The sequence below is a fragment of the Bubalus kerabau genome, chromosome 1 (genome assembly GCF_029407905.1).
Source record: "Bubalus kerabau isolate K-KA32 ecotype Philippines breed swamp buffalo chromosome 1, PCC_UOA_SB_1v2, whole genome shotgun sequence".
In the NCBI taxonomy this organism is placed as follows: domain Eukaryota; kingdom Metazoa; phylum Chordata; class Mammalia; order Artiodactyla; family Bovidae; genus Bubalus; species Bubalus kerabau.
This window is the reverse complement of record NC_073624.1, coordinates 147866425-147891812: the sequence shown is the minus strand read 5'-3', so window position 1 is coordinate 147891812 and position 25388 is coordinate 147866425. Positions and strand designations below refer to the sequence as shown.

Sequence of the window (25388 nt, the reverse complement as noted above, 5' to 3'; positions counted from 1 at the left end):
CAAACTTTTTGTGTTTAATTTTTTTATCTGTAAGTGGATAAAAATATCTATGTTGAGTGTTTTAAAAATGCAAATTAAATGAATACTGAATTCTCTCAGCAAATATTTATTGAGCTCCTACCATACCAGGATAAATACAAGCATTGCTCTAAACCAGGACAAAGCAAAGTAGCACAGTGGTGCTCTCATAGAATTCTGAGTCAGAGGTTGGGGGTACAGCCAGTAAAGGGGCATAGTAGGTAATTTCAGGTGGTGTAAGAACTGGGAAGGAGACAGCAGTCTGGAAGGCTTCCTGGAGGAGGTGATCTCTGACTTGAGCCTGACTCATTAAAGGGAGTGTAACGTGCATAAATGAGGTCAGGGTGGTCCAGTCTGCTCAGAGTGGGCACCTAACATCTCTTCATCCAGCAGGAATGATAGATTGTGGAGTTTCTGTTTGTAGCAATTGTTTTTAGAAGAGAGCACGATCTCTCTGATAGACTAGATAGTAATCTGACAAAGGATAGCCCAGGCTGGTAGGTTTTTCAGAATCTGCTCTAGCTTCCACAGCTCTTCACGTGGTGCTACATGCATGGATTTCTGAAAAACAATCTTTATAAAAGTGCCTTAAATTTCTTGGTGATTATTTACTTTAAAAGTATATGACTTTTTAAAATTCTTTTTTACATTAAAAAAATTTTAAAGTATATAACTTTTAATATTAATAAACTTTTTTTTTCTTACTAGTGGTAGTTGCTGTTCAAGGAAGTCTGATTTGTGTTTCTAGAATCTCACTAACCTTTTGCTTCTAATTTAGAAACTGGATGAAGACTTGCATCAAAAAATTGCAAAGGAGATGAACCTCTCCGAAACGGCTTTTATCCGAAAGCTACACCCAAATGACAACTTTACACAAAGTAAATACACTTTTTTCTTTTCTTTTAAAACAATTCCTGAATGGTACCAGAAACTGTTTTTCCAGTGGGGGAATAATATTTAAGAAAAATGTCCATTTATTCTTTGCATGCAGATAAGGAAGGTGGGGGAGCTTCTAATTTGATTTTCAGTTCATCTAAGGGAGCAGATGCTGATGAATTTGAATGTTTCAGATTCAAATCTAGCATTGCAGAGGCCTAGAAGTCTTGCTTCGGAGAAGGCAATGGCACTCCACTCCACTACTCTTGCCTGGAAAATCCCATGGATGGAGGAGCCTGGTAGGCTGCAGTCCATGGGGTCGCTGAGAGTCAGACGTGACTGAGCGACTTCACTTTCACTTTTCACTTTCATGCATTGGAGAAGGAAATGGCAACTCCAGTGTTCTTGCCTGGAGAATCCCAGGGACAGGGGAGCCTGGTGCATTGCCATCTCTGGGGTCGCACAGAGTCGGACACTACTGAAGTGGCTTAGCAGCAGCAGCAGCAACAGAGGTCTTGCCTAGACTTTGCTCCTCCTTTTCACAACACGTTTCAGTGATTAATTACCCTACTGCAATGTTTAGAAAAGAATAAGAAAATGAAAACTTTCAACCCCCTTGTATGGAAATGATCTCATCTCTCTTTGGTTTTTCTCCTCTGAAGGTTCCTGCTTTGGATTAAGGTGGTTTACACCACAGAATGAGGTTCCTCTCTGTGGCCACGCTACCCTGGCTTCTGCAGCTGTGCTGTTTTACAAAATAAGTAATATGATTTTCTTTTATGAACTTACCAATTAGTAAATAGAAATATTTTAAAAAAAGCTCATACATTTTTTTCCTGTGAACCAAAGTGACTGGTATAAAGACTGCAAAGTTTGTTTCACATGATTTATTATGTAGAAACAAAAACAGCAACCTTCAAGAACACTTTGATTTTTCAGGCATGTTGAATAGCCATGGTGCTGTTCTCGGTAATGCCACTTTCTTTCGTTTATAGTTTATTTTATTTATTTACTTTTGGTTGCGCTGGGTCTCTGTTGCTGTGCACGGGCCTTCTCTAGTTGCGGCCCGTGAGGCTACTCTCTGGTTGTGGTGCGTGGGCTTCTCCTGGTGGCAGCTTCTCTTGTTTCGGAGCACAGGCTCCAGGCGCAGGGGCTTCAGCAGTTGTGGGATGCAGTCTTAATTCCTCTATGGCATCCTCCCTCCCAGACCAAGGGTTGGACGCATGTCCCCTGCATTGGCAGGCGGATTTTTATCCACTGTATCACCAGGGAAGTCCTACCATTTTCTTTTAAATAGGAGCTCTCTGGTCTCTGTGACCAACACAGGAGGACAGCTTGCAAGGCAGTAGCTCAGCTGGTAAAGAATCTGCCCACAATGCCAGAGACCTGGGTTCGATCCCTGGGTTGGGAAGATCACCTGGAGAAGGGAAAGGCTACCCACTCCAGTATTCTGGCCTGGAGAATTCCATGGACGGTATAGTCCATGGGGTTGCAAAGAGTCAGACATGACTGAGTGACTTTCACTTAATACTGGGGAACTAAAAGACATACTTTTCCCCAAATGTGTCCCCACCCACACTGAAATTCATTTCACAATAAAAGCTTCTTTATCCTGAATTTTAAATATTCATGAGGTAAACTATATAGGCATTTACCCTGTGAAGAAAGGATGCAGTACTTTAATCCTACCAGTTCCCATCTCAGCTACACTTGGTATAATAAAGATCAGGGCTTTGTGGGAACAGGGCAGAGGAGAGATGCCTGGAAATGTCCTCAAAGTAGAGACAGAAGTAGCCATGAACAAGTGTAGACAACAAAAAGTCAAACAAGGAAGTAACCAAGATGATATGACAGAGGGGTAACTGGGGGAGTGGGGGATTTGAAAAAGAAGTTCTTTTGGGAGTTACTTCAGTTCAGTTCAGTCGCTCAGTCATGTCCAACTATTTGTGGCCCCATGGACTGCAGCACACCAGGCTTCCCTGTCCATCACCAACTCCCGGAGCGTACTCTAACTCAAGTCCATTGAGTTGGTGATGCCATCCAACCATCTCATCCTCTGTCATCCCCATCTCCACTTGCCTTCAATCTTTCCCAGCATCAGGGTCTTTTCCAATGAGTCAGTTCTTTGTATCAGGTGGCCAAAGTAATGGAGCTTTGGCTTCAGCATCAGTCCTGCCAATGAATAATCAGGACTGATTTCTTTTAGGATGGACTGGTTGGATCTCCTTGCTGCCCAAGGGACTCTCAAGAGTCTTTCCCAACACCACAATTCAAAAGCATCAATTCTTCAGTGCTCAGCTTTCTTTATAGTCCACTCTCACAGCCATACATGACTACTGGAAAAACCATAGCCTTGACTAGACGGACTTTGTTGCCAAAGTAATGTCTCTGCTTTTTAATAGGCTGTCTAGGTTGGTCATAGCTTTTCTTCCAAGGAGCAAGTATCTTTTAATTTCATGGCTGCAGTCACCATCTGCAGTGATTTGGGAGCCCCCAAAAAAATAAAGTCTGTCACTGTTTCTACTGTTTCCCCATCTATTTGAAATGAAGTGATGGGACCGGATGCCTTGATCTTTGTTTTCTGAATGTTGAGTTTTAAGCCGAATTTTTCACTCTCCTCTTTCACTTTCATCAAGAGGCCCTTTAGTTCTTCACTTTCTGCCATAAGAGTGGTGTCATATGTGTATCTAAGGTTATTGATATTTCTCCTGGCAATCTTGATTCCAGCTTGTGCTTCATCCAGCCTGGCATTTCGCCTGATATACTCTGCATATAAGTTAAATAAGCAGGGTAACAATATACAGCCTTGACTTCCCAATTTGGAACCTGTCTGTTGTTCCATGTCTGGTTCTAACTGATGCTTCTTGACCTGCATACAGATTTCTCAGGAGGCACATCAGGTGGTCTGGTATTCCCATTTCTTTAAGAATTTTCCACATTTTGTTGTGATCCACACAGTCAAAAGCTTTGGCATAGTCAATAAAGCAGAAGCAGATGTTTTTCTGGAACTCTCTTGCTTTTTTGATGATCCAGCGGATGTTGGCAATTTGATCTCTGGTTCCTCTGCCTTTTCTAAATTCAGCTTGAACATCTGGAAGTTCATAGTTCATGTATTGCTGAAGCTTGGCTTGAAGAATTTTGAGCATTACTTTGCTAGCGTGTAAAATGTGTGCAGTTGTGTGGTCATTTGAACATTGTTTGGCATTGCCTTTCTTTGGGATCGGAATGAAAACTGACCTTTTCCAGTCCTTGTGGCCACTGCTGAGTTTTCCAAATTTGCTGGCATATTGAGTGCAGCACTTCCACAGCATCATCTTTTAGGATTTGAAATAGCTCAACTGGAATTCCATCACCTCCACTAGCTTTGTTCGTAGCGATGCTTCCTAAGCCCCACTTGACTTCACATTCCAGGATGTCTGGCTCTAGGTAAGTGATCACACCATCGTGGTTATCTGGGTCATAAAGATTATCTTTTTTGTATAATTCTTCTGTGTATTCTTGCCACCTCTTCTTAATATCTTCTGCTTCTGTTAGGTCCATACCATTTCTGTCCTTTATTGTGCCCATCTTTGCTTGAAATGTTCCCTTAGTATCTCTAATTTTCTTGAAGAGATCTCTAGTCTTTCCCATTCTATTGTTTTCCTCTGTTTCTTTTCCTTGATCACTGAAGAAAGCTTTCTTATCTCTCTGTGATATTCCTTGAAACTCTGCATTCAAATGGGTATATCTTTCCTTTTCTCCTTTGCCTTTTGCTTCTCTTCTTTTCTCAGCTATTTGTAAGGCCTCCTCAGACAACCATTTTGCCTTTTTGCATTTCTTTTTCTTGGGGATGGTCTTGATCACTGCCTTCTGTACAATGTCACAAACCTCCATCCATAGTTCATCAGGCACTCTGTCTATCAGATCTAATCCCTTGAATCTGTTTATCACTTCCACTGTATAATCATAAAGAATTTGATTTAGGTCATACCTGAATGGTCTACTGGTTTTCCTTACTTCCTTCAGTTTAAGTCTGAATTTTATAATAAGGAGTTCATGATCTGATCCACAGTCAGCTCCCGGTCTTGTTTTTGCTGACTGTATAGAGGTTCTCCATCTTTGGCTGCAAAGAATATAATCAATCTGATTTCAGTATCGACCATCTGATGATGTCCATGTGTAGAGTCTTCTCTTGTGTTGTTGGAAGAGGTATTTGCTATGACTAGTGTTTTCTCGGCAAAGCTCTGTTAGCCTTTGCCCTGCTTCATTTTGTACCTCAAAGCCAAATTTGCCTGTTACTCCAGGTATCTCTTGACTTCCTACTTTTGCATTCCATTTCCCTATAATGAAAAGGACATCTTTTTTGGGTGTTAGTTCTCGAGGTCTTGTAGGTCTTCATAGAACTGTTCAGCTTCAGCTTCTTCAGCATTACTGGTTGGAGCATAGACTTGGATTACTGTGATATTGAATGATTTGCCTTGGAAACGAACAGAGATCATTCTGTCGTTTTTGAGACTGCACCCAAGTACTGCGTTTCAGACTCTTCTGTTGACTATGAGGGCTACTCCTTTTCTTCTAAGGGATTCTTGTCCACAGTAGTAGATATAATGGTCATCTGAATTAAATTCCCTCATTTAGTCCATTTTAGTTCACTGCTTCCTAAAATGTTGATGTTCACGCTTGCTGTCTCCTATTTGACCACTTCCAATTTACCTTGATTCATGGACCTAACATTCCAGGTTCCTATGCAATATTTGTCCTTTACAGCATCGGACTTTACTTCCATCACCAGTCACATCCACAACTGGTCATTGTTTTCCCTTTGGCTCTGTCTCTTCATTCTTTCTGGAGTTATTTCTCCACTCTTCTCCAGTAGCATATTGGGCACCTACCAACCTGGGGAGTTCATCTTTCAGTGTCCTATCTTTTTGTCTTTTCATACTGTTCATGGGGTTCTCAAGGCAAGAATACTGAAGTGGTTTGCCTTTGCTGTCTCTAGGACCATGTTTTGTCAGAACTCTCCACCGTGACCCATCTGTCTTGGGTGGTCCTACATGGTTTGGCTCATAGTTTCGTTGAGTTAGACAAGGCTGTGTTCCATGTAATTAGTTTGACTAGTTTCCTGTAATTGGGAGTTACTGAGATGGGGGTAATAAGTGAAGGTCTTATAGGCCACGTTTGCCCTGGAAGCAGTCTCATTGGCATGCTGGAAGGACTAGCGGCAGTATTCTTAGGATTAGCATTGTTAGTGGAGTAAAGAAAGCAGACTTTTTTCTGTTCCCCAACCCACTATGCCCCTTGTACCAGAAAGCAGAATTTAATTTTTTTTTTTAGTTTTTAATTTTTCAAATTAATTATTTTTAGAATTAAACAATTTTTTGAATGACTTAGCTTATTTTTGACTGTGCTGGGTCTTTGTTGCTTTGTGTGGGCTTTCTCTAGTTGTGGTAAGTGGGAGCTCCTCTCTAGTTGCAGTGCACGGGCTTCTCATTTGGAGGCTTTTCTTGTTGTGGAGCACGGGCTCTAGAGCACATGGGCTTCAGTAGTTGCCGCTCACAGGCTCAGTTGCCCTGCAGTGACATGGGGATTCTTCCTGGGCCAGGGGTTGAACCCACGTCACCTGCACTGGCAGGCAGATTCTTAACCTCTGGACCACCAGGGAAGTCCAAGAAAGCAGAACTGAACACCGTGTGAAGTTGAATCGCAGAGTAGTAGCAACAAAGAAAGTCCTGATAGTCTTGCACAGGGTAGGCCTGAGGTTAGATGAGAAAATGCTTTGTAAATAATGATGTCTTACACCAATTGTAATGAGAAGACTAAAATTTTGAATTTCAGAATGTAAATTTTATTCTGTGAAAGCTAATCAGCAATGTGACATTTCCTCACCTTTGAGATATGTTCACAGAAATACTAGGGAAAAGAGTTAAGTCATAAATCTTTGTTTTCACTAAAAATGCTATCCCCTCTGAGATAAACGGCCCAAGTTGTATCAGTAATATGAAGGGATATTGTATCAGGGTTTGTGATCTAATCTTTAAATCAATATTTTATATATAGTTTGGCTTGTTTATGGTAAAATTGATTTGTTCATATCAGACTGTTGTATATAACCTGTATGTTCTATTTGTCATCCCTTTGGCATAACTTAAACTAGTAGTTTATAACTCTATAAACTCTATTGTAGGAGTATATAAAATATGTAAAATATAATAATCTACATTAAAAAACATTGTAGCAACCCTATAAGCTGTGTTTAATTATTTACCATTTTATTGGTAAAATGAAATTAGTATAAGTTTAATTACTACCCCATTTTATTGATGAGGAAATTGAGGTTTAAGGAGATTAAATAATTTTTTCAAGAGCACAGCATGATGTCAAGACCAATCAGTTATGTTCTTGGTTCTCAAGTTAGAATCCAGTGAGAGTTTTCTCCACTAAGACCCCAGTAACCCAAACCTGGGACCCCTTTACTGGAATGAACGACACTGCCAGAGAATCTTTAAAAGTGATCAAAAGAGACATGCAACTATATAACAAAGTTTATTTTTCTATTTCTTGATTCCTTTCAAACATTTGACAAAATAAAATTCTTTTTTTGGCCAGAAAATGTGAATAGCACTCTAACCTTTGTCACTATGAGTGGGGAACTGAAGGCCAGAAAAGAAGAGGATGGTATCGTCCTGGACCTGCCTCTTTATCCAGCCCATCCCCAGGTCAGCTTTTTAAAATTATTGCCACACACTGTATACAATGTGCCCGTTTTACAATGATTTTGTCTTTTTTCCTGATCTAGAAATTGCATGAAGTGGAGGACTTGATAAAGGTTCGTGAAAAAGAGTCAAACTTGAGCCATGGGATTTGATCATCTGTTATTGTTTGAACAAAGATTTGTTGTATTTGATCTCAAATATAGACCTTCTACCAATGTAAGTGTTCTAGTTTAAGCTTGGGTGAATACTGCATGGTGCCTTTGAGGTTTGAATTTTATTTTATTTTATTATTTTTTTAATTTTATTTTATTTTTAAACTTTACATAATTGTATTAGTTTTGCCAAACATCAAAATGAATCCGCCACAGGTATGCATGTGTTCCCCATCCTGAACCCTCCTCCCTCCTCCCTCCCCATACCATCCCTCTGGGTCGTCCCAGTGCACCAGCCCCAAGCATCCAGTATCGTGCATCGAACCTGGACTGGCAACTCGTTTCATACATGATATTTTACATGTTTCAATGCCATTCTCCCAAATCTTCCCACCCTCTCCCTCTCCCACAGAGTCCATAAGACTGTTCTATACATCAGTGTCTCTTTTGCTGTCTCGTACACAGGGTTATTGTTACCATCTTTCTAAATTCCATATATATGCGTTAGTATACTGTATTGGTGTTTTTCTTTCTGGCTTACTTCACTCTGTATAATAGGCTCCAGTTTCATCCACCTCATTAGAACTGATTCAAATGTATTCTTTTTAATGGTTGAGTAATACTCCATTGTGTATATGTACCACTGCTTTCTTATCCATTCATCTGCTGATGGACATCTAGGTTGCTTCCATGTCCTGGCTATTATAAACAGTGCTGCGATGAACATTGGGGTACATGTGTCTCTTTCCCTTCTGGTTTCCTCAGTGTGTATGCCCAGCAGTGGGATTGCTGGATCATAAGGCAGTTCTATTTCCAGTTTTTTAAGGAATCTCCACACTGTTCTCCATAGTGGCTGTACTAGTTTGCATTCCCACCAACAGTGTAAGAGGGTTCCCTTTTCTCCACACCCTCTCCAGCATTTATTACTTGTAGGCTTTTGGATCGCAGCCATTCTGACTGGTGTGAAATGGTATGAGGTTTGAATTTTAATATTGAATCTATTTGGTGAAAAGGTTGACCGGTTTTCCCTAACTCTTCATTATCTGATTAGCCTCCATGGAAAGATGGGGGAGGGGAGAGTGCCATGTGGCAGGCTGAGAGTGAAAGAAAAGAATGGAAACAGCCTGGCAGCAGTCTGTGTCCTGATCTCTTCATTAGAGAATAAAGCTGAGATGACGGGGCTGTGCTTTGATGCAAGAGAGCAGAAAAGCAAAGGTACTGCAATAGAGAAGACAAGATATATATAGTAGCCTCCTCAGAGGGTCTGTGTGGGGATGGGGCTTTATGATAAGGATGATGATGATGATAAAGAATATTTTTGAGAGTCTCCTCTGTGCAGTACCATGCATTTTAATGCATTATTTCATTTAATTCTCACTGTCACCCAGGGCAGTAGGCACTACAGTTGTCTTGTGGAGATTCTAGAAGGCCAGAGCAGCCCTGGATAGCCAGGTGCTTAGGTTTTAGAGCAGGAAGGGCCCAGGTCAGGACCAGGCCAATGGTGCCATGAGAAAAAATTATTCTGGGAAATGGCCCATTACGGGTAGTAATGGGTTTTTCTTAGTGAATTTTTGAATATAGCATTTGTTATCTCTTTAGTGTTTTGCTTTAAGTTTTCAAAGAATATAAGCAAGCATCATGGATTCTACTTTTACACTCAGCTTCACTTGTGGCTTGGGTTTTGGGAGACAAGCCAAATTCATAAATGAATTGCTTTAAGCATATTGGCAAAAAAAACAGAAAATCTTTACAGTGGTAGACCTTGTTCATGATAGAAAGAACTTAACCTGCTCTCTCTAAGCCTCAGGGTCAGCATTTGTAAAATGGGAATGATGAAAAGTATTTATCATGAGTATTGTCATTTTGGGCTTCCCAGGCGGTTCAGTGGTAAAGAATCTGCCTGCCAATGCAGGAGACACAGGAGATAAGGGTTCGATTCCTGGGCTGGGAAGATCCCCCTGGAGTAGGAAATGGCAACCCACTCCAATATTCTTGACTGGGAAATCCCGTGGACAGAGGAGCCTGATGGGCTGCATTCTTTGGGGTTGCAGAGCTGGATACAACTGAGCATGCATGCATTGTCATTTTGTGTTCCTAGAAACTGGCAATAATATTCTCAGTTGAGAATTAAACTTTCAAATTGACATAAGAATCCATGCAGAGAAGGGTTGGATTACCCTTCAAAGAGATTGGGAGGCCCAGAGAGCAGATGGGATTGGGCTGTAGGAGTCCCCATATCTAGAGGGGGGACATTGGTCAGCAGTGGTCACAGAAGCAGACCTTCTGTGTAGTAGTCTTGGCCATGGAACCTAGAGCTTCTAAGCCCATATCTAGAGGGGGGACATTGGTCAGCAGTGGTCACAGAGGCAGACCTTCTGTGTAGTAGTCTTGGCCATGGAACCTAGAGCTTCTAAGCCCCTAAAGAAGATTGCTGCTGCTGCTGCTGCTAAGTCGCTTCAATCGTGTCCAACTCTGTGCGACCCCATAGATGGCAGCCCACCAGGCTCCGCCGTCCCTGGGATTCTCCAGGCAAGAACACTGGAGTGGGGTGCCATTGCCTTCTCCGAAAGAAGATTAGAGAACTTGAAACCACCTAGTGACAATCAGACAACTACCACGTAACTCTAGTCTGTTCAGGCCGCAGCTAGTTGCGGTGCCAAAGGATGACTTGGAGGTGTTTTTGTCCCCTCACAACCTCCCTCAGCACCGCAAACCAATGAACAGACAAACATACTATGTCTCAGATATGAGCATGGTTATATGCAATCTTTGGTAAAGGGTGAACCAGGGTGTCTTTGGATAATGTTGCTATGTTCTTGATCTGCAGTGTACAGTCTAAGTGAAAACAGCAAGCTTGCCAAGCAGAGCAGCATTGAGACCAGTGCCCTAGTCCCCACTTCCAATCATACTGCTGGCCCTGAGTCCTTCTTGTGTAGAATCATCTAATTACCACTGTAGCTACAGGAACTCTGCATATGTTATTTCATTTAATCCTCCAAGAGAAGTCACTCAGTCGTGTCCGACTCTTTGTGACCCCATGGACTGTAGCCCACCAGGCTCCTCCATCCATGGAATTTTCTAGGCAAGAGTACTGGAGTGGCTTGCCATTTCCTTCTCTAGGGGATCTTCCCGACCCCAGGATCGAACCCTGGTCTCCTGTGTTCCAGGCAGACACTTTTACCGTCTGAGCCACCAGGGAATCCCATTCCTCTAAGAAGCAGGCATAAAGCCCCCACCTCTACAGATAGTAGACAGTAGTGATTCAGAGCTTTGACTCCAGGGCTCCTCAGTCCTGGGTCAAAGTGTGTGTATGTGAGAGAGAGATTCTGGGCCTCCCTGAATCTTTTTATCTGCAGGGAAAATACCCAGTTGAAGGAGTTGTGTGTTGAGTCTCATAGTAACATGTATGAACAAGGCTATCTTTGGCTCTCAGAGGCTAAACTTAACCCCTATTAAGGTCCAAGGGCTCCTGAATACCAGGAAACTGTCCTTCTTTGAGAAATACCTTGAATCCTAAAACTGACCTGAAACTCTTAGGACTGGAGATGTTGTGTGTGCCTGGTACAAAGCAGATGTTTGTGAGAGATTGTTCTCCAAGGACTTGACCCAAGACACACTTCTGAGGAAGTTTTGGTCTGTCTCCATAGACTGCCATAGGGGACACGCTGGTTCAGGATGTTCGCTATTCCCCAGATACCAAAAAGCTCCTGGTCCGGCTCAGTGATACTTACAACAGGTAAATGAGATTTTTGACTTCATCTGTACTGAGGGGGAGGGCACCAGATTCATAGCTCTGGCTTGATATGGCTGTGCCATGTTCAGTCGAACCATGATCTACACTGCCAGAGTGTTCTGTTCCTGGGCAGGAAGGTTGTAGTTGCTCTTCCTCGCTTACTGCTGAGCCACTAGACAAGCTGCAGCCTGGCCTGCTTTATGGAGTCTGGGGAATGGGTAGTCTGTGGAATGGGTTTGTCCTAATCCATCCTGTTTATGAACAAGGTCATTTCTGGAGAGCCTGACAGTGAATACAGAGAATTTGCTGCAAGTGGAAACCACAGGGAAGGTGAAAGGACTCATTCTCACCCTCAAGGGAGAGCCTGGCGGGCAGACTCAAGCATTTGACTTTTACTCCAGATATTTCGCTCCGTGGTACGGTGTGGCTGAAGACCCCGTAACAGGTACTATTTGCCTTGAATCCTGAGGAAAGTAAACAGTGGAGGAGGAGGAGGACCGCTGTTCAGTGCCCTCCACAGTGAGCTTTCGGGTTGTTTGGGTTTTGAGCTGCCTTTGTTTCCCTATCTCCCCTCCCCATCCCTTCACTGAAGTCTCTTGTGAAAAACACAGTGTTAATGAGGCAGTATATAGCAAGGTTAAATTTTAGCATCAGACAGGCTGGGTTTGCGTCCTAGCTTCCTAGCTGTTGACCTTGGGTAAATGACTTAACTTTTCACAGCTTTTGTTCCCTCTCTATGAAATATGGATAATACCTCATAGGTTATGTAAACACAATGCATGTTAAACACAAAACATAATGAGCACAGTGCCTGGCACATGGTAAGTGGCCAATAGCTGTTAGGTATTTTAACAACTAACGATAAAATTGGCTCCTTGAGCCAACACTTTTAGAGCTACCTGTTGCAAAATCCAGTGGCCAACGTCCACTATATTCCCAAAGTCCTTTGTCCTTTTCAGTGGCCAGCCTATGTGATCATTGACCAAGATTTGGTCTTTGAAGAACCAAGTCCTGGACTGCAGGTGGGAAACAGGGACAGGAATAGTGTTTTTCTTCCTCCTCTTTGCCACACCTGCTCACTAAGTGAGTGGAATGGGTTCAGGAACATAGGAATTCAGGATCTTCCACAAGCCAGAAGCAGAGAGTTGAAATAAAAAGTTGGCAAGAATGTGATGCTTCCTACTTTCATCCTCCTTGATAAAAGTGGGCTGAGCAGCGAAAGGTGGGGAATGCTTTTTGGAGGAAGCTGATGGATAAGAAATTATGAGTGGATTTACACATGCATGGCTGCTTCCCAAAGATTTTAATTATCACAGAGGGAGGGGTTTTTCCCCTGGAATTATGCTTTTCTAGAGTGGGAAAGCTCTTTGGACAGTGATGGCCAACAGTCTTGGTTTGCTTGAGACTGAAGGACTTCTCAGGGTAGGGATTTTCAGTGATGAAACCAGGGCAGCCTTGGGCATACTGGGATGCCTGGGCACCCTGTCCCATGGTATTTAGTATGTTTTTCTGAAGGAGAAACCTATTTCAAACCATCCTTTCCTCTCCCAAATACTTTCTTGTCATTTATCACTTAGCAGTTTGTTTCTTCATTTTAGTATTTATTCTCTGATCTACACCTAGGGCACAATCATGTGAAAAAATATCTCACTAAAACAAAGCTCTTTTGGCACCAAAAAACTGGGAACGTTGGCTTCATGGAAATTTTGGTCTTTTGTCAGAGTTCCTACCCTTCCTTGCATGTGCGTCTTAGGAGGAAGGATATGTTTTTCCTTGATAGATGTAGACAGATTTACACAAAAGCCTTAATTCTACTATGGACTGACAAGGAATTGATAGACAAGAATTAATGCCTGCAGTTTAATTCAGCCTTCAGAAAGTGTAAGATGCAGCAGATATGTCTTTTGAAGGAGCTTATCCATAAATTCTATGTCTTCCTTTCTATTTCCATTCATAATTCCACACTTTGCAGAAGTCATGGACAACATAATGACTAAGTTGTCTAAGGTTCAGTCAAACTGGATAGTTGATCCTTTATGAATTTAGCAGAGTCGCTCCTGTTTTCTTTGGGATTGTAACATAACTTTTCACTTCTTTTAAGGGTCTGCACATACTGTTCTCAGTAGCTACTGGTCTGAGCAACTGGGGAAGAAAGACTTGCACGGTAGGACAGTTCTTTTTCAAATTTAAAAAAGAATTGCTAAACTTTAAGCTAGTATTCCTTCTCATATATACTATCCACTTGAAGATGTAATAAAATGTTAACTATCAAAAAAAAAAAGTTAACTATTACCCACATGAAAACTACAGGTTTTGAATTCCTTCACCCTGAATCTTCTGCTCAACATCCTCCACCCCAAACATCTTCCACCTCTGTTTCTCCCAAAGCACAGACACACTTCTAATACAGTTAAGTGCCAAGTAAGTATTTGCTGAATAAAGTTAACTAGCTGTGTAATTTTGGCGCAGGAAGGTTCTTTATAATGTGATGAGTTGAGATTGGATGATTACCAGGGTCCCATTATGGGATTAAATAAAACAAATTGCTTTGAAACCAAGTCTCCTAGTGATTAATATATTGCTCAGGACAGAGAAAATAGATGGTAGCCAGTGGAGGTTACACAGCTAGTACCACATGCAGAACAGGCTACACAATCAAAGTAGAATTTTGACCTTAGTGGACAGAAGTTCTTAGTGGGATGGTTAATCGTCTGTGACCCTGATTTGGGAATAGCAGGGTGGCTGTTCTCTTTCCATTGTGAGCCTAATTACTTCCCTAAACTCAAGAAGCCTGAAGCTGTACCTCACGTTTGCTTGACAGGTGTGGTTGCTTGCAATCCACAATGAATAGGGAACTCCTTTTGTCCTTTTCAGACCTCGAGAAAGATGGGGCCTTCTCTGAAGGGCCCAAGAGGACCCCCTCTTTATCTTTTTAGACTTTTAGTCCTGGGCTCTATCTTTTCACTTGTGCTTGCTTACTCCTAGACCTAGATGGAGCCAGAGGGGAAGCTACGGTTAGGGTGAGTCTGGGGCATTACTCCGAGTAATAAAGGAAGTGGCTCAGGAAGGGAAGATGTAGAGCTGTGTGATTTGTGTATCAAATTGCGGAGAACAGGGTGGGCTAGGCAATATTATGAACAGATGAAGGACTGCATTCTTTAAAAAATTAGTTAATAGGTTTTTATTGACAGTGTTGATTTATTACCTCAAATAAGTTTCTCATGTACATTGTATTTCTGCTTCTATACATTCTACAGTGTGCTCACTATCAAAAATTTATTTTCTATCCTTCACCACGGAGAAGGCAATGGCACCCCACTCCAGTACTCTTGTCTGGAAAATCATGGATGGAGGAGCCTGGTAGGCTTCAGTCCATGGGGTCGCGAAGAGTCGGACACGACTGAGTGACTTCCCTTTCACTTTTCACTTTCATGCATTGGAGAAGGAAATGGCAACCCACTCCATTGTTCTTGCCTGGAGAATCCCAGGGGCGGTGGAGCCTGGTGGGCTGCTGTCTATGGGGTCGCACAGAGTCGGACACGACTGAAGCAACTTAGCAGCAGCAGCAGCATCCTTCACCATGCAGTTGATCTCCTTTAAGTGTTTTGATCCCGCACATATCACCCTGCCCCTCCCCTTCTGGTAACCACTCTCTGTTCTCTGTGTCTATGTGTTTGTGTTTGGTTTGTTCATTTATTTTGTTTTCATTTGTTTGAAAGAATGTATTCTTTAAACTGACCTGGGAGGATTCTAGAGCTTGTAATAATCAGTCTTTCACTATGTCTTATTAATTAAAGGGGTGAAAATGATCTTGATTTGTGACTTGTTTTATGTTTTCTTTAGCCTTCCAGTGTTCCAACCGGGGAGGAGAACTGACAATTTCCCTGCGTTCTGATGGACGAGTTGACATCAAGGGAGGCGCGGCTCTTGTTTTAGAGGGCACGCTGACAGCCTAGACTGCTTGCACTGCAGTGATGCAATCTTGAATTACTGAGTATTTTCTGCATAAAAAGAAATGTAAGAGACTGCTTTGAATAAGATTGCATTGTAGTCCACTTAATCCTCACCTGAGAAATAGAACAATGAAGACATATTAAGGGATTTAATAATGCTTCCTGATGAATTAACTAAAGGAGTTTTGGTTCTACCTGTGAACATATTCGAAGTAACCCATATCAAAGAATAATGTTGTCACCTTTAATTATGACCACCAATCACAGAATGAGGAACACATTTATGAAGAGTAAGATTAAATCATTTAAACTCAGATGTGAGTACCTGATAGACTGTTTTGCAGCCATTGAAAAGACCCAATAGCTATGCGGAAATATAGAAAAATAGTTCATAGTATAATACTAAGAAAGAAAATTATAGTAGACTATTAAATGTCAGCAATGTTATGCTATGTCTGTGGAGAATAGGAATTTATATGGACAAGAATGGATCATGAAGATAGAAAAGTAAAAACAGTTTATGTGTGAATGGTAAGGGTGGAGTAATTTTAATGTACCTAAAAAATTATTTCCTTTATTGGAACATGCTTACGTTTAATACCTAAAAATCAGGACGTGTAGCTAAATAACTAAAACGCCCAGAAATTTTTTAAATGAGTGATAATGAGTGATAGAGTGATAATAAAATTAAACATGGAAAGTAATGCGATATCCTGCCTCTTTCCAAGTTCTTTTCAGGGTGGGAATCCCCCTCACTGTCACTCCCATGTATTCTGCAAGTTAGGTGCCCAGCTGGTATCTGAATTCTCACCCTGTGGGTCAGATCTGCTGCTTAGCAATCTGATGTGGTTGGTAAAAAGCAATTTGCTGTCTCCTGTGTGTAAGACACTGGACTAGAAACTGGAAGGGTAGAGAGCTGGGGGGCAGGATGCAAAGGAGATTAGAGGGGGAGCTTGTAGAACTCTCAAGGGACTCTAACTGGGGAGACCAGGCTCATCCTTTCATGAAAAGATAATGAGCACTTGTACTGGTCTGTGATTAGGGTCTGCCATATGCAGACCCTGAGTGCTACGGCGTAGTCAGGGGAGTGTTAAAAACAGGGTTTCGAAAGATGGGCATGAGCAAAGCTTCAGAGATGACTGAAAGTACATGGCCTCTAGGTTTTGTCTAGAGTTTGTATATCTTGAAAGTAGTTACATTCTATAGGAGCGGAGATAAAAAGGAAAGTAGTTATTAAACAATAATCCAGTTGAAGAGATAAGACACAAGGACAGAGAAACACATGGACAGATAAATAATATTGAAAGCTATTCTTTTTCTTTTTTGAAAACTAATCTTAATTTTTTTTTTTTTCTATAGAAAAGACAGGAATCACAGCAATTGTGAGTTATCCCCAGTGTATGAGAAAGGGAGAACTATGGTTCTTCAGGTGTGGTTTCCCGGACAAGTAGTATTTGCATTACTTGGGAGCTTGTTAGAAAAGCAAATTCTCAGGCCCTATGTCAGACCCACTGAATCAGAAGCTCTGGAGATGGAGACCAGAAATCTAGTTTTTAACAAGCCCTCCAGGCAATCCGGGTGTACATTTACATTTGAGAACCTCTAGTATTCATGGTAATGAGTGATAGAGTGGTAATAAAATTAAACACAGAAAGTAAGGTAATATCCTGCCTCTTTCCAAGTTCTTTTTGGGGTGGGAATTCCCCATGCTGTTGCTCCCATGTATTCTGCAATATCCTAGTATTCAGCCATTGTCTTCTTCCCTCTCAAGTGACAATTGCCTATGTAGCTCAATAACTTTTATTCTCTATTGGGTTTTTTTTTTTTTTTTGGCTGCACCTAGTGGCTTACTGGGATCTTAGCTGCCCAGCCAGGGATTTAACCCAGGCCTTTGGCAGTGAAAAGTGCAGAATCCTAACCACTGGGCTGCCAGAAAAGTCCCAATAACTTCTAAATGTGCATTATCTCAAAATCTCCCTGACCACACCAATATACTTGCTGCTTAATGTAGTTTTGGAGGAGCTGTTTTTTTTTTTTTTTTTTTTTTCCCCTCATAGCTTCCAGTTCTGTTCAGCTAGAAAAATTAGCTGTGCTCAGGTGGGAGCTGTTCAGTAATGTGTTGGTAATATAGAGATTAGTTAATCAGCCATGATTTATTAATGATGAATTAATTATACCTGATTATGCAGTTCTGCTAGCTAAATGGAGCTTTAAAGGAGTTATTTTATTAATCATCATGGTGCTAATTGCAGACACTTACAGAAGTATCACTAATTAAACATGCAACCATGTGCAGAACAAGTTGAGCTGCTGAGACCTGCAATAATAAGAAACCCTGACTTTTAGGGGAGCCAAAACAAATTTTATTTTATGCAATATTAGGGAGTTGGCTTGGCAATGTTAATCATCCACTGCAAATTAATATTGTAATTTTTCTCAGCAGGAATTGATCCTTATATCAAAAAATATATAGCACTCTGCATGCATGTATGCTAAGTCGCTTCAGTTGTGTCTGATCCTATGGACTATAGCCTGCTAGACTCCTCTGTCCATGGGATTCTCCAAGCAAGAAGACTGGAATGGCTTGTCATGCCCTCCTCATATAGCACTCTAGTGAGATTCTAATAAAGGGAAAGGTTGTTCAATCCTATATTCTCTTTATTTATCTGCTTTATTTTTTGACTGTGGTGGATCTTTGTTGGCTTCCTCTAGTTGCGGTGAGTGGGGGCTACGTTTCATTGCAGTGTGTGGGGTTCTTACTGCGGTGGCTTCTCTTGTGGAGCACAGGCTCTAGGCACACAGGTTCAGTAGTTGAAGTGCTTGGGCTTAGTTGCTCTGCAGCATGTGAGATCTCCCTGGACCAGAGATCAAACTGATGTCCCCTGCATTGCAGGGCGTATTCTTAACCCCTGGGCCACCAGGGAAGCCTCTATATTCTTTTATACATATGCAGGATGGTCTTTGCTGAACAGAAACCTTTGATTGATGGGATGTGACTCACAGCAGAGAAAGTCAAAACCACAAACCAGCCCTTTGTATCAGAGAGCATCAGGTGAGTTCGAGACTGTGACCTCTTGGAGATCAAGAACACGTGTGTATTCAATCACAATAAGAGGATTCACAGCCTTGTACTATTGGAGCAGAGAAAGGAATGAGACTGTCCAGTTGAAGGGGCATGTGGTAAACTGAAAGTGAAAGTGTGAAAGTCCCTCAGTCCTGTTCGATTCTTTGTGACCCCGTGGACTATACAGTCCATGGAATTCTCCAGGCCAGAATACTGGAGTGGCTAGCCTTTCCCTTCTCCAGGGGATCTTCCCAACCCAGGGATCAAACCCAGGTCTCCCACATTGCAGGCGGATTCTTTACCAGCTGAGCCACAAGGTAAACTGAAGGGTAGATGAGTAATGAGAAAAGCATTTTCAATTTTTGGCTCAAGATGAATGAAAGCCACTTTCTGACTTTTTTTTATTATGATTAATTGGAGTTATGCAGCATCCAGGGCTTCCCAGGTGGCGCAGTTGGTAAAGGACCTGCCTGCCAGTGGAGGAGGATGCAAGAGATGTGGGTTCAATCACTAGGTCAGGAAGATCCATTGGAGTAGGAAATGGCAACCCCACTCTAGTATTCTTGCCTGGAGAATTTCATGGACAGAGGAGCCTGGCAGGCTACATTCTATAGGGTTGCAAAGAGTCAGACATGACTGAGCACACACTGCTACCGCCATGTAGCATCCAAACACCAACCTTCAAGGTTGTCTTAGCACCATCGTTGGAAAATTCTCATTGTGAGAAGCCAAGGAGGTGGTGGCCAACTTCCTCCAAGGAAGCCAAAGAGGTCAGGTGCGACCTCTCCCTGCACACAGAGGGCAGGCATGCTACTGGGGCTCGGTCAAATCAGAAACTATCTCCTGGGAGTTTGGATCCTGAACAAGGGAAACAATACTGTAGAGGCCGTGGCTAGAGGCCTGTACTATAAAGGTCCACACTATAGCTCATTCTACAGCAAGTTCTTTCCTTTTCTTACCTTTTTTTTTTTTTTTTTTTTTGCAGTGGTGGGTCTTCATTGCATCCTGTTGATCTTAGTTCCCTGACCAGGGATTGAACCTGGGCCCCCTGCATTGGGAATGCAGAGTCTTAGCCACTGGACCACCAGGGAGCCCCTCTAGCTTGTTCTTTCTAACATTATTCCAAAGTGTAGCTGTTTTATCGTTTACTCAGTCCCCTCAGTCTCCTGCTGAAGACCTTTATTTCCAGATTTTTTACCATTAGAAGCTGTCCTGCAGAGAGCAGCTTTATTTATTTTATTTTCTGTGTCCTGGTACTTTTATTTCTTTACAATAGGTGTGAGAGAGAGGGATTTCTGATTTGAAAAATATGTGTATTTTTTATTTCAGTAGCTGTTGTCAGATAGCTTTCCAAAAGAGTCTGTAGCTGTTCATGTTGCCAGAGCACCGTGTCCTTTTCACCGCAACCCACTAGCAGAAATCTGCTAATCGGGTAAGTGATAGCTTATTATTACTTAATTTGCATTTACTTTTTGACATTAACACGCCGTTTGTATTTTCTCTTCTCTGAATTCTCTATTCATATATTTTTCCCACTTTCAATTGCATTTTGTTACCAGTTTGCAAAAACACTTTCTTCATTATGATCTGTCACAGGTATGGAAATATTTTCCCTGATGTTTTGATATATATTAAGGCAGTCATTATTTTCCATGTTTTGTAGATGAGAAAATAAATGCTCAGAAAAGAAACTGACTTGCTTAAGTTTACTCAGCTAGTATAATGATTAGATCTGGACTTAGAACCAGGATGTGATTACAAACCAAGTGCCCTCACTATACTTCAAGGAATATCCTGGAGGGTTCCTCTGGTTACTATCCTGTAGAATAAGTTACCCCCAAATTTAGAGGTATGGAACAGTCACTGGTTATGCTTAGAGATTCTGTCAGGAATTTGCACGGGACATGATGGGGAAGGTTTGTTTCTACTCCACGTGCTGTCAGAGTGGTTCAAAGGCAGGGCTGAGATCATCAAAGGCTTGTTTACATACACTGGGAGCCTGAGTTGGGAACACTAAAACAACTGAGAACTGGAACAGTTAGGCTTCCTTGAACACTTTTTTTTTTGGCCACGCTGCTTCCAGGATTTCAATTCCATGACCAGAAATTGAACCTGGGCTTCTTGCAGTGTAAGCATGGAATTCTAATCACTGGACTGCCAGGGAAGTCCCTCAAAATTAACTAATTTTTTAAAATTTATTTTTTATTTTATTGGCCACACGACACGTGGGATCTTAGTTCCCCAACAGATTGAACCTGAACCCCCTTCATTGGAAGCACAGAGTCTTAACCACTGGACCACCAGGGAAGTCTTGAACACCTTAATCTATATATAGTCTCTCCACATGATGTTTCCAGCATGGCAAATTTAGGATAGCTGGACTTGCTCTGTGTAGGCTTGGCTCCCAAGGCCCAGAGAGAGCCCAGGGGAAGCTGTGTCACCTATTGTGACTCTACCAGGAAGTCACATGGTTTTACTTTTGCCACATTCTATTGGTTGAGGCATTTACAAAGGTCTGTCCAGGCTCACAGGGCAGGAACACAAATCCTCTCTCTTGATGGAAGATTATTCATGCCACATTGAGCATGGGAAAAGGGATATATTTGACTATAGTTGTCTTTAGAAAAATATGATCTATCACAAGAGTGTTTTGAGGAATTTCCCACATCCTTGGGAAACTGGGAACAAAAAGGGTTAGCAGGAATAAGACATACCTTCATAAATAGAGGAACAACAGCTACAGTCATTGAACCATCATCAACAAACATATGGATATGTTGTGTTTATAGATCATCATCAGAGACTTTCGAAAATGTTCTTAGCTTACTGAACCAGAAGATATTTTCAAGGAACCAGAAACATTTGAGCATCAGCTTTTAAGGACTTTGTGGGCTCTCAAGCCTGCTCTGAAAAGGAGATGGATCAGACTGGATCTGCTCCACACTTAGAGGGAAACAGTGTTCTTTGGCTTAGTTCTTTATCTTCAGCTGTCTGAGCTGCTATAACAAAAATACCATAGACTAGGTGGCTTATAAACAACAAACATTTATTTCTTATAGTTCTGGAAGGTGGGAGTCCATGATCAAGATGCTGGCAGATTTGATGTCTGGTGAGAGCCTGCTTCCTGGTTCATAGATGGCATTCTTCTTCTTGTGTCCTCACATGGTGGAAGGGGCAAGGGATCTCTCTGGGGGTCTCTTAATAAGGACCCTAATCCGATTAGTGAGGGCTCCACCCTCATGACCTAAACACTGACTAAAGGTCCCACCTCCAAGTGCCATCACACTGGGGACTCAGTTTCAACATATGAATTTTGGGGACACACTTTCAGTCTGTGGCAGCCCTTTGGGTCAAAGCCTTGTAGTTACTGTTTCCTGATGCTGCCCAGTGCTTCTGGAAAGGCCAGAGTGGCTATTGTTAGGGGTGAGTGGTTTATGACTTTGTGCAAGAGCCAGTCGAGGTGATCACAGTACCTTTGAGCCAGGTTATTTTAAGTTACAATAGACAGTTTGTGAATTTCATCAACCAACTGGAGGCTCTTCCTAGCTAAAACCACGATTTCAGCAAAAAAGAAAAGAAGAGGTAAGTTAAAAGTGAACACCTGTTCTTCTAAAATTGCTCTACTGCAGGTACTGGCCCTAGAGAGTTGGCAGATGGTTTTGTGTTTCTAAGCCTGACCTTAGCAGCCCTTCATCAATCTTGAGCTGATTGATTCTCAAGAAAGAGGAGACTCTGGTTTCCCAGGGTACCCAAGACACCTTTGCTGCAGTTACTACCTGAAGACCAATTAATTAGTCCACACTGGTTCTCTCTAGTTTTCCTAACAAAACTAGGAAATCCTGACACAGCCTGGCTGGGGAGGCTTTTTAATTGCTCATTAATTATTGTCACTCTAGACATGGATATTCCTAAAAGAAAAAAGCATCATTTTGCCCTGGGGAAGACTGGTGATTTCCTAGACCTGCAGCTATTAATATCTTGCATTATGATCCCGGTTTCCAAGGGGCTCCCTTCTTTAAAAAACCTCCACCCATAGAAATGAAACTACAAACTGCTGCTCCCATCGAATTTTTTTTTTAATATTTATTATTTATGGCTGCACTGGGTCTTCGTTGCTGTGTGCAGGCTTTCTCTAATTGTGGCAAGTGGGGGCCATTCTCTAGTTGCAGGGCATGGGCTTCTCATTGCAGTGGCTTCTCTCGTGGCAGAGCATGGGCTCTAGGGCACTTGGGCTTCAGTAGTCATGGTGCACAAGCTTAGTTGCTCTGTGGTGGCATGTGGAATCTTCCTGGACCAAGCATCGAACCCGTGTCCCCTGCATCAGTGGGTGAATTCTTAACCATAGGTCCATCCCATTGCTGACCCGGGGAGTTTGTCAAACATGAGAGAATTTGTCCCTTGACTATCAGGCACTTTTTATTTTTTAAATTTAAGAGTATTTACTTGAGTTATTTTAAAGTCAATGCGATTGTATTTTTTTTCTTTTATGAGGGTATAGTCAGGTCACCCAGACCACTTATGATGGCTTGTCTCTTGCTCTCTGTACATCCCCTGCTCGACCAGTGCCCGCTTCACCTGCACCTGCTCCCATGATTGACCTTCCTACATGCTTGACCCCGATCCCAGCTAGTGATTGTTCTAACCTTTAGATCAGAACTTTTCCACCTGCTAAGTTCTCAAGAGGGCCATGAGGGCTGTGCCCTTTTGCTAGTTTCCCCAGTATCCAATGAACCAACCTGCCCTCAATTCCCTGGCCCTCTCCCCAGGAGCCAAGACTGCTGCCATCTTGTCCAACACCAGTCGCACAGAGTGGGGTTTCACTCCAGGACCTTAATTCAGACATGTAAGATCCCCCCATCCACCAAACCATTGATGTCTCTGCTGCTGACTCCAGGCTTTCTTGAAGCTGGGCCAGTACAGGGCTTGCAAGCCTGCAGGGTGCAGCCCAACAATGATGCAGAATTAATTCATAATCAACTCTCAGTTATCATGTAGATGGACATCTGGAGGTCTCACTCTTCTCACCCTCTCAGCTAGTTTCCCCTCTTCTGTCTCTCAATTGGAACTATTTCTCTCCTGGTCTCTTAGTCTTTGTTCATCCTTCCATAACTTAGCTACATAAGGAAACCAAAACCTAAGCCCATGAATGCCTAACTGGGGAGGGTAAAGGTGGGCTGTGGGAATGTGTTTAATGTGAGAAGAAGTAATGTTAAGACTCGTGTTAAAGGATTAGGTACTCTATGACTGTTCTCCTTTCAGAGAATAACCATAAGTTGACTTTTGCTACTAAGAACTTCCTCCTCATGATAGATGTTATTTCTTCGTAGCATTAAAAGATACACTGGGGCATATCTTTAAAATTTAAGTTTATCTGAGCAAAGTGAAAGAAAGTGAAAGTATCAGTAACTCAGTTGTGTCCGACTCTTTCTGACTCCATGGACTATAGCCCATCAGGCTCCTCTGTCCATGGCATTCCCCAGGCAAGAATACTAGAGTGGGTAGCCATTCCCTTCCCCAAGGAATTTTCTTGACCCAGGGCTCAAACCAGGGTCTCCTGCATTGCAGGCAGATTCTTTACTATCTGAACCACCAGGGAAGTCCCATTTGAGCAAAAATCTCTTTCAATCTGACAGTGCCAAACCAGAAGTGGTTAGGAGCATTTCCCTGACAGGGGCTGGGGGCAAGGCTTTATTATCAAGAAGACTCTGAAGCAGAGCAAGGAAATTATTTTATTGGCTACAGCTCAGGCATTGTATGGGAAAGTCTAGTTGGCTGTTTGGGATTGGTTGTCCTTAGGTTTTGATTTCCTACCCTGGCAGCATCCATAGACTTAGCTTTTGGTTTGCTTATGTAGCTAAGACATGAAAACCACCTGAGTCTAATGGCCTCCTTCTTTAATTAATTTAACAGTAATATACACATTAATTTTTTTATTGTTATAGACAATTTCAAGCATGCACAAAAGCGAAGACAATAGTTACTACCTTGGCCTTCTTCCCTGCTGCTCCCCACCCTTTGCACCCACTATGCAGCATCAACATTTATCATGACCAATTCTGTTTCATAAATGTTCCTCAAACCCAGGAGTTCTGTGCTCCGTATTTGGGGTCACCTGAAACCGTGTTTCCTCAGCTGAACATGCGTAGGAGGCAACCCTGGATGTGGCAGACTCCTGCCAGTCTGCGCCTTCCACTCTGTCCTGTGGACTGAGGCTTGAGAACATCTCAAGTGTCACATTCTATTATACATGATGGGGAAATTCGAGGCGTCCTGGTGGTGGGCTGGACAAAAGGACAGCTGTGCTGGGCTGCCCACAAATTAGGGCATCTTTGGAGGCTGTTCGCCAATTCCCAATTAATTTTTAGGAGAGCTTTAATTATGCCATCAACAGTCCTCACTTAAACAATCACAAGGCACTCAGGCTGGGGGAGAAATGAGTAACTGACTAGATTTGCATAACCATTTACCCTAATTAGAATGTCAAAAGTTGGTGGCAAAGAGGCCAAGTTGTGCTGTGACTTAGTATCATTTTAATTTAGTCCAATTTCCTATGATTACAACTGTCTTCCTCTTTGCATCTCAGGTCCTCTTTCCTTCTAAACGATTTTTGGCAAAAACAGAATGGAAAACAGAACAACTAATAATAACTTGCTTGAGGGCTGAACTCCTGAAAAACTCTAAATGGTTTCTTTCCTTAATCCAAACCATAATTTTAGTTTTCATCTAAACTTATAATTGCATAAACATTTAGATTTAGGTAATTTAGGCAGACACATAGCTTTGAATCCAGAAGCCTCCTCTTTGTGTGTGTGTGTGTAAGGTGGTAGAATCATCTTCAGGTTGTCCCATGAGAAAAAATATTATGTTTGAATAGTTACTTTTATTCCAATGTTTTAACAC

At 42.1% G+C, this 25388-nt stretch overlaps 1 protein-coding gene and 1 non-coding gene across 12 annotated transcripts in view; one reads left to right on the top strand and one right to left on the bottom strand.

The window, feature by feature from the left end:
* PBLD (phenazine biosynthesis like protein domain containing) overlaps positions 1-16135 on the top strand; it is a 37637-nt gene extending 21502 nt beyond the window's left edge. For 8 of the 11 annotated variants that reach the window (XM_055591165.1, XM_055591125.1, XM_055591154.1 and 5 more), the window contains 8 exons: positions 797-896; positions 1557-1655; positions 7480-7589; positions 7670-7699; positions 11386-11474; positions 11738-11916; positions 13573-13635; positions 15315-16135. In XM_055591165.1, the coding sequence (XP_055447140.1) occupies positions 797-896; positions 1557-1655; positions 7480-7589; positions 7670-7699; positions 11386-11474; positions 11738-11916; positions 13573-13635; positions 15315-15427 (783 nt within the window). In that variant the 3' untranslated portion in view covers positions 15428-16135. Of the gene's footprint in view, positions 1-796; positions 897-1556; positions 1656-7479; positions 7590-7669; positions 7700-11385; positions 11475-11737; positions 11917-13572; positions 13636-13781; positions 13893-15314 lie in introns of all 11 variants that reach the window. The other 3 variants (XM_055591177.1, XM_055591193.1, XM_055591169.1) reach the window with 2 other exon arrangements.
* A 3371-nt stretch (positions 16136-19506) lies between these two features.
* Positions 19507-19579, bottom strand: TRNAG-CCC (transfer RNA glycine (anticodon CCC)). Its single transcript has one exon. It is a non-coding gene; the product is annotated as a tRNA-Gly (tRNA).
* Between the last annotated feature and the right edge of the window lie 5809 nt (positions 19580-25388).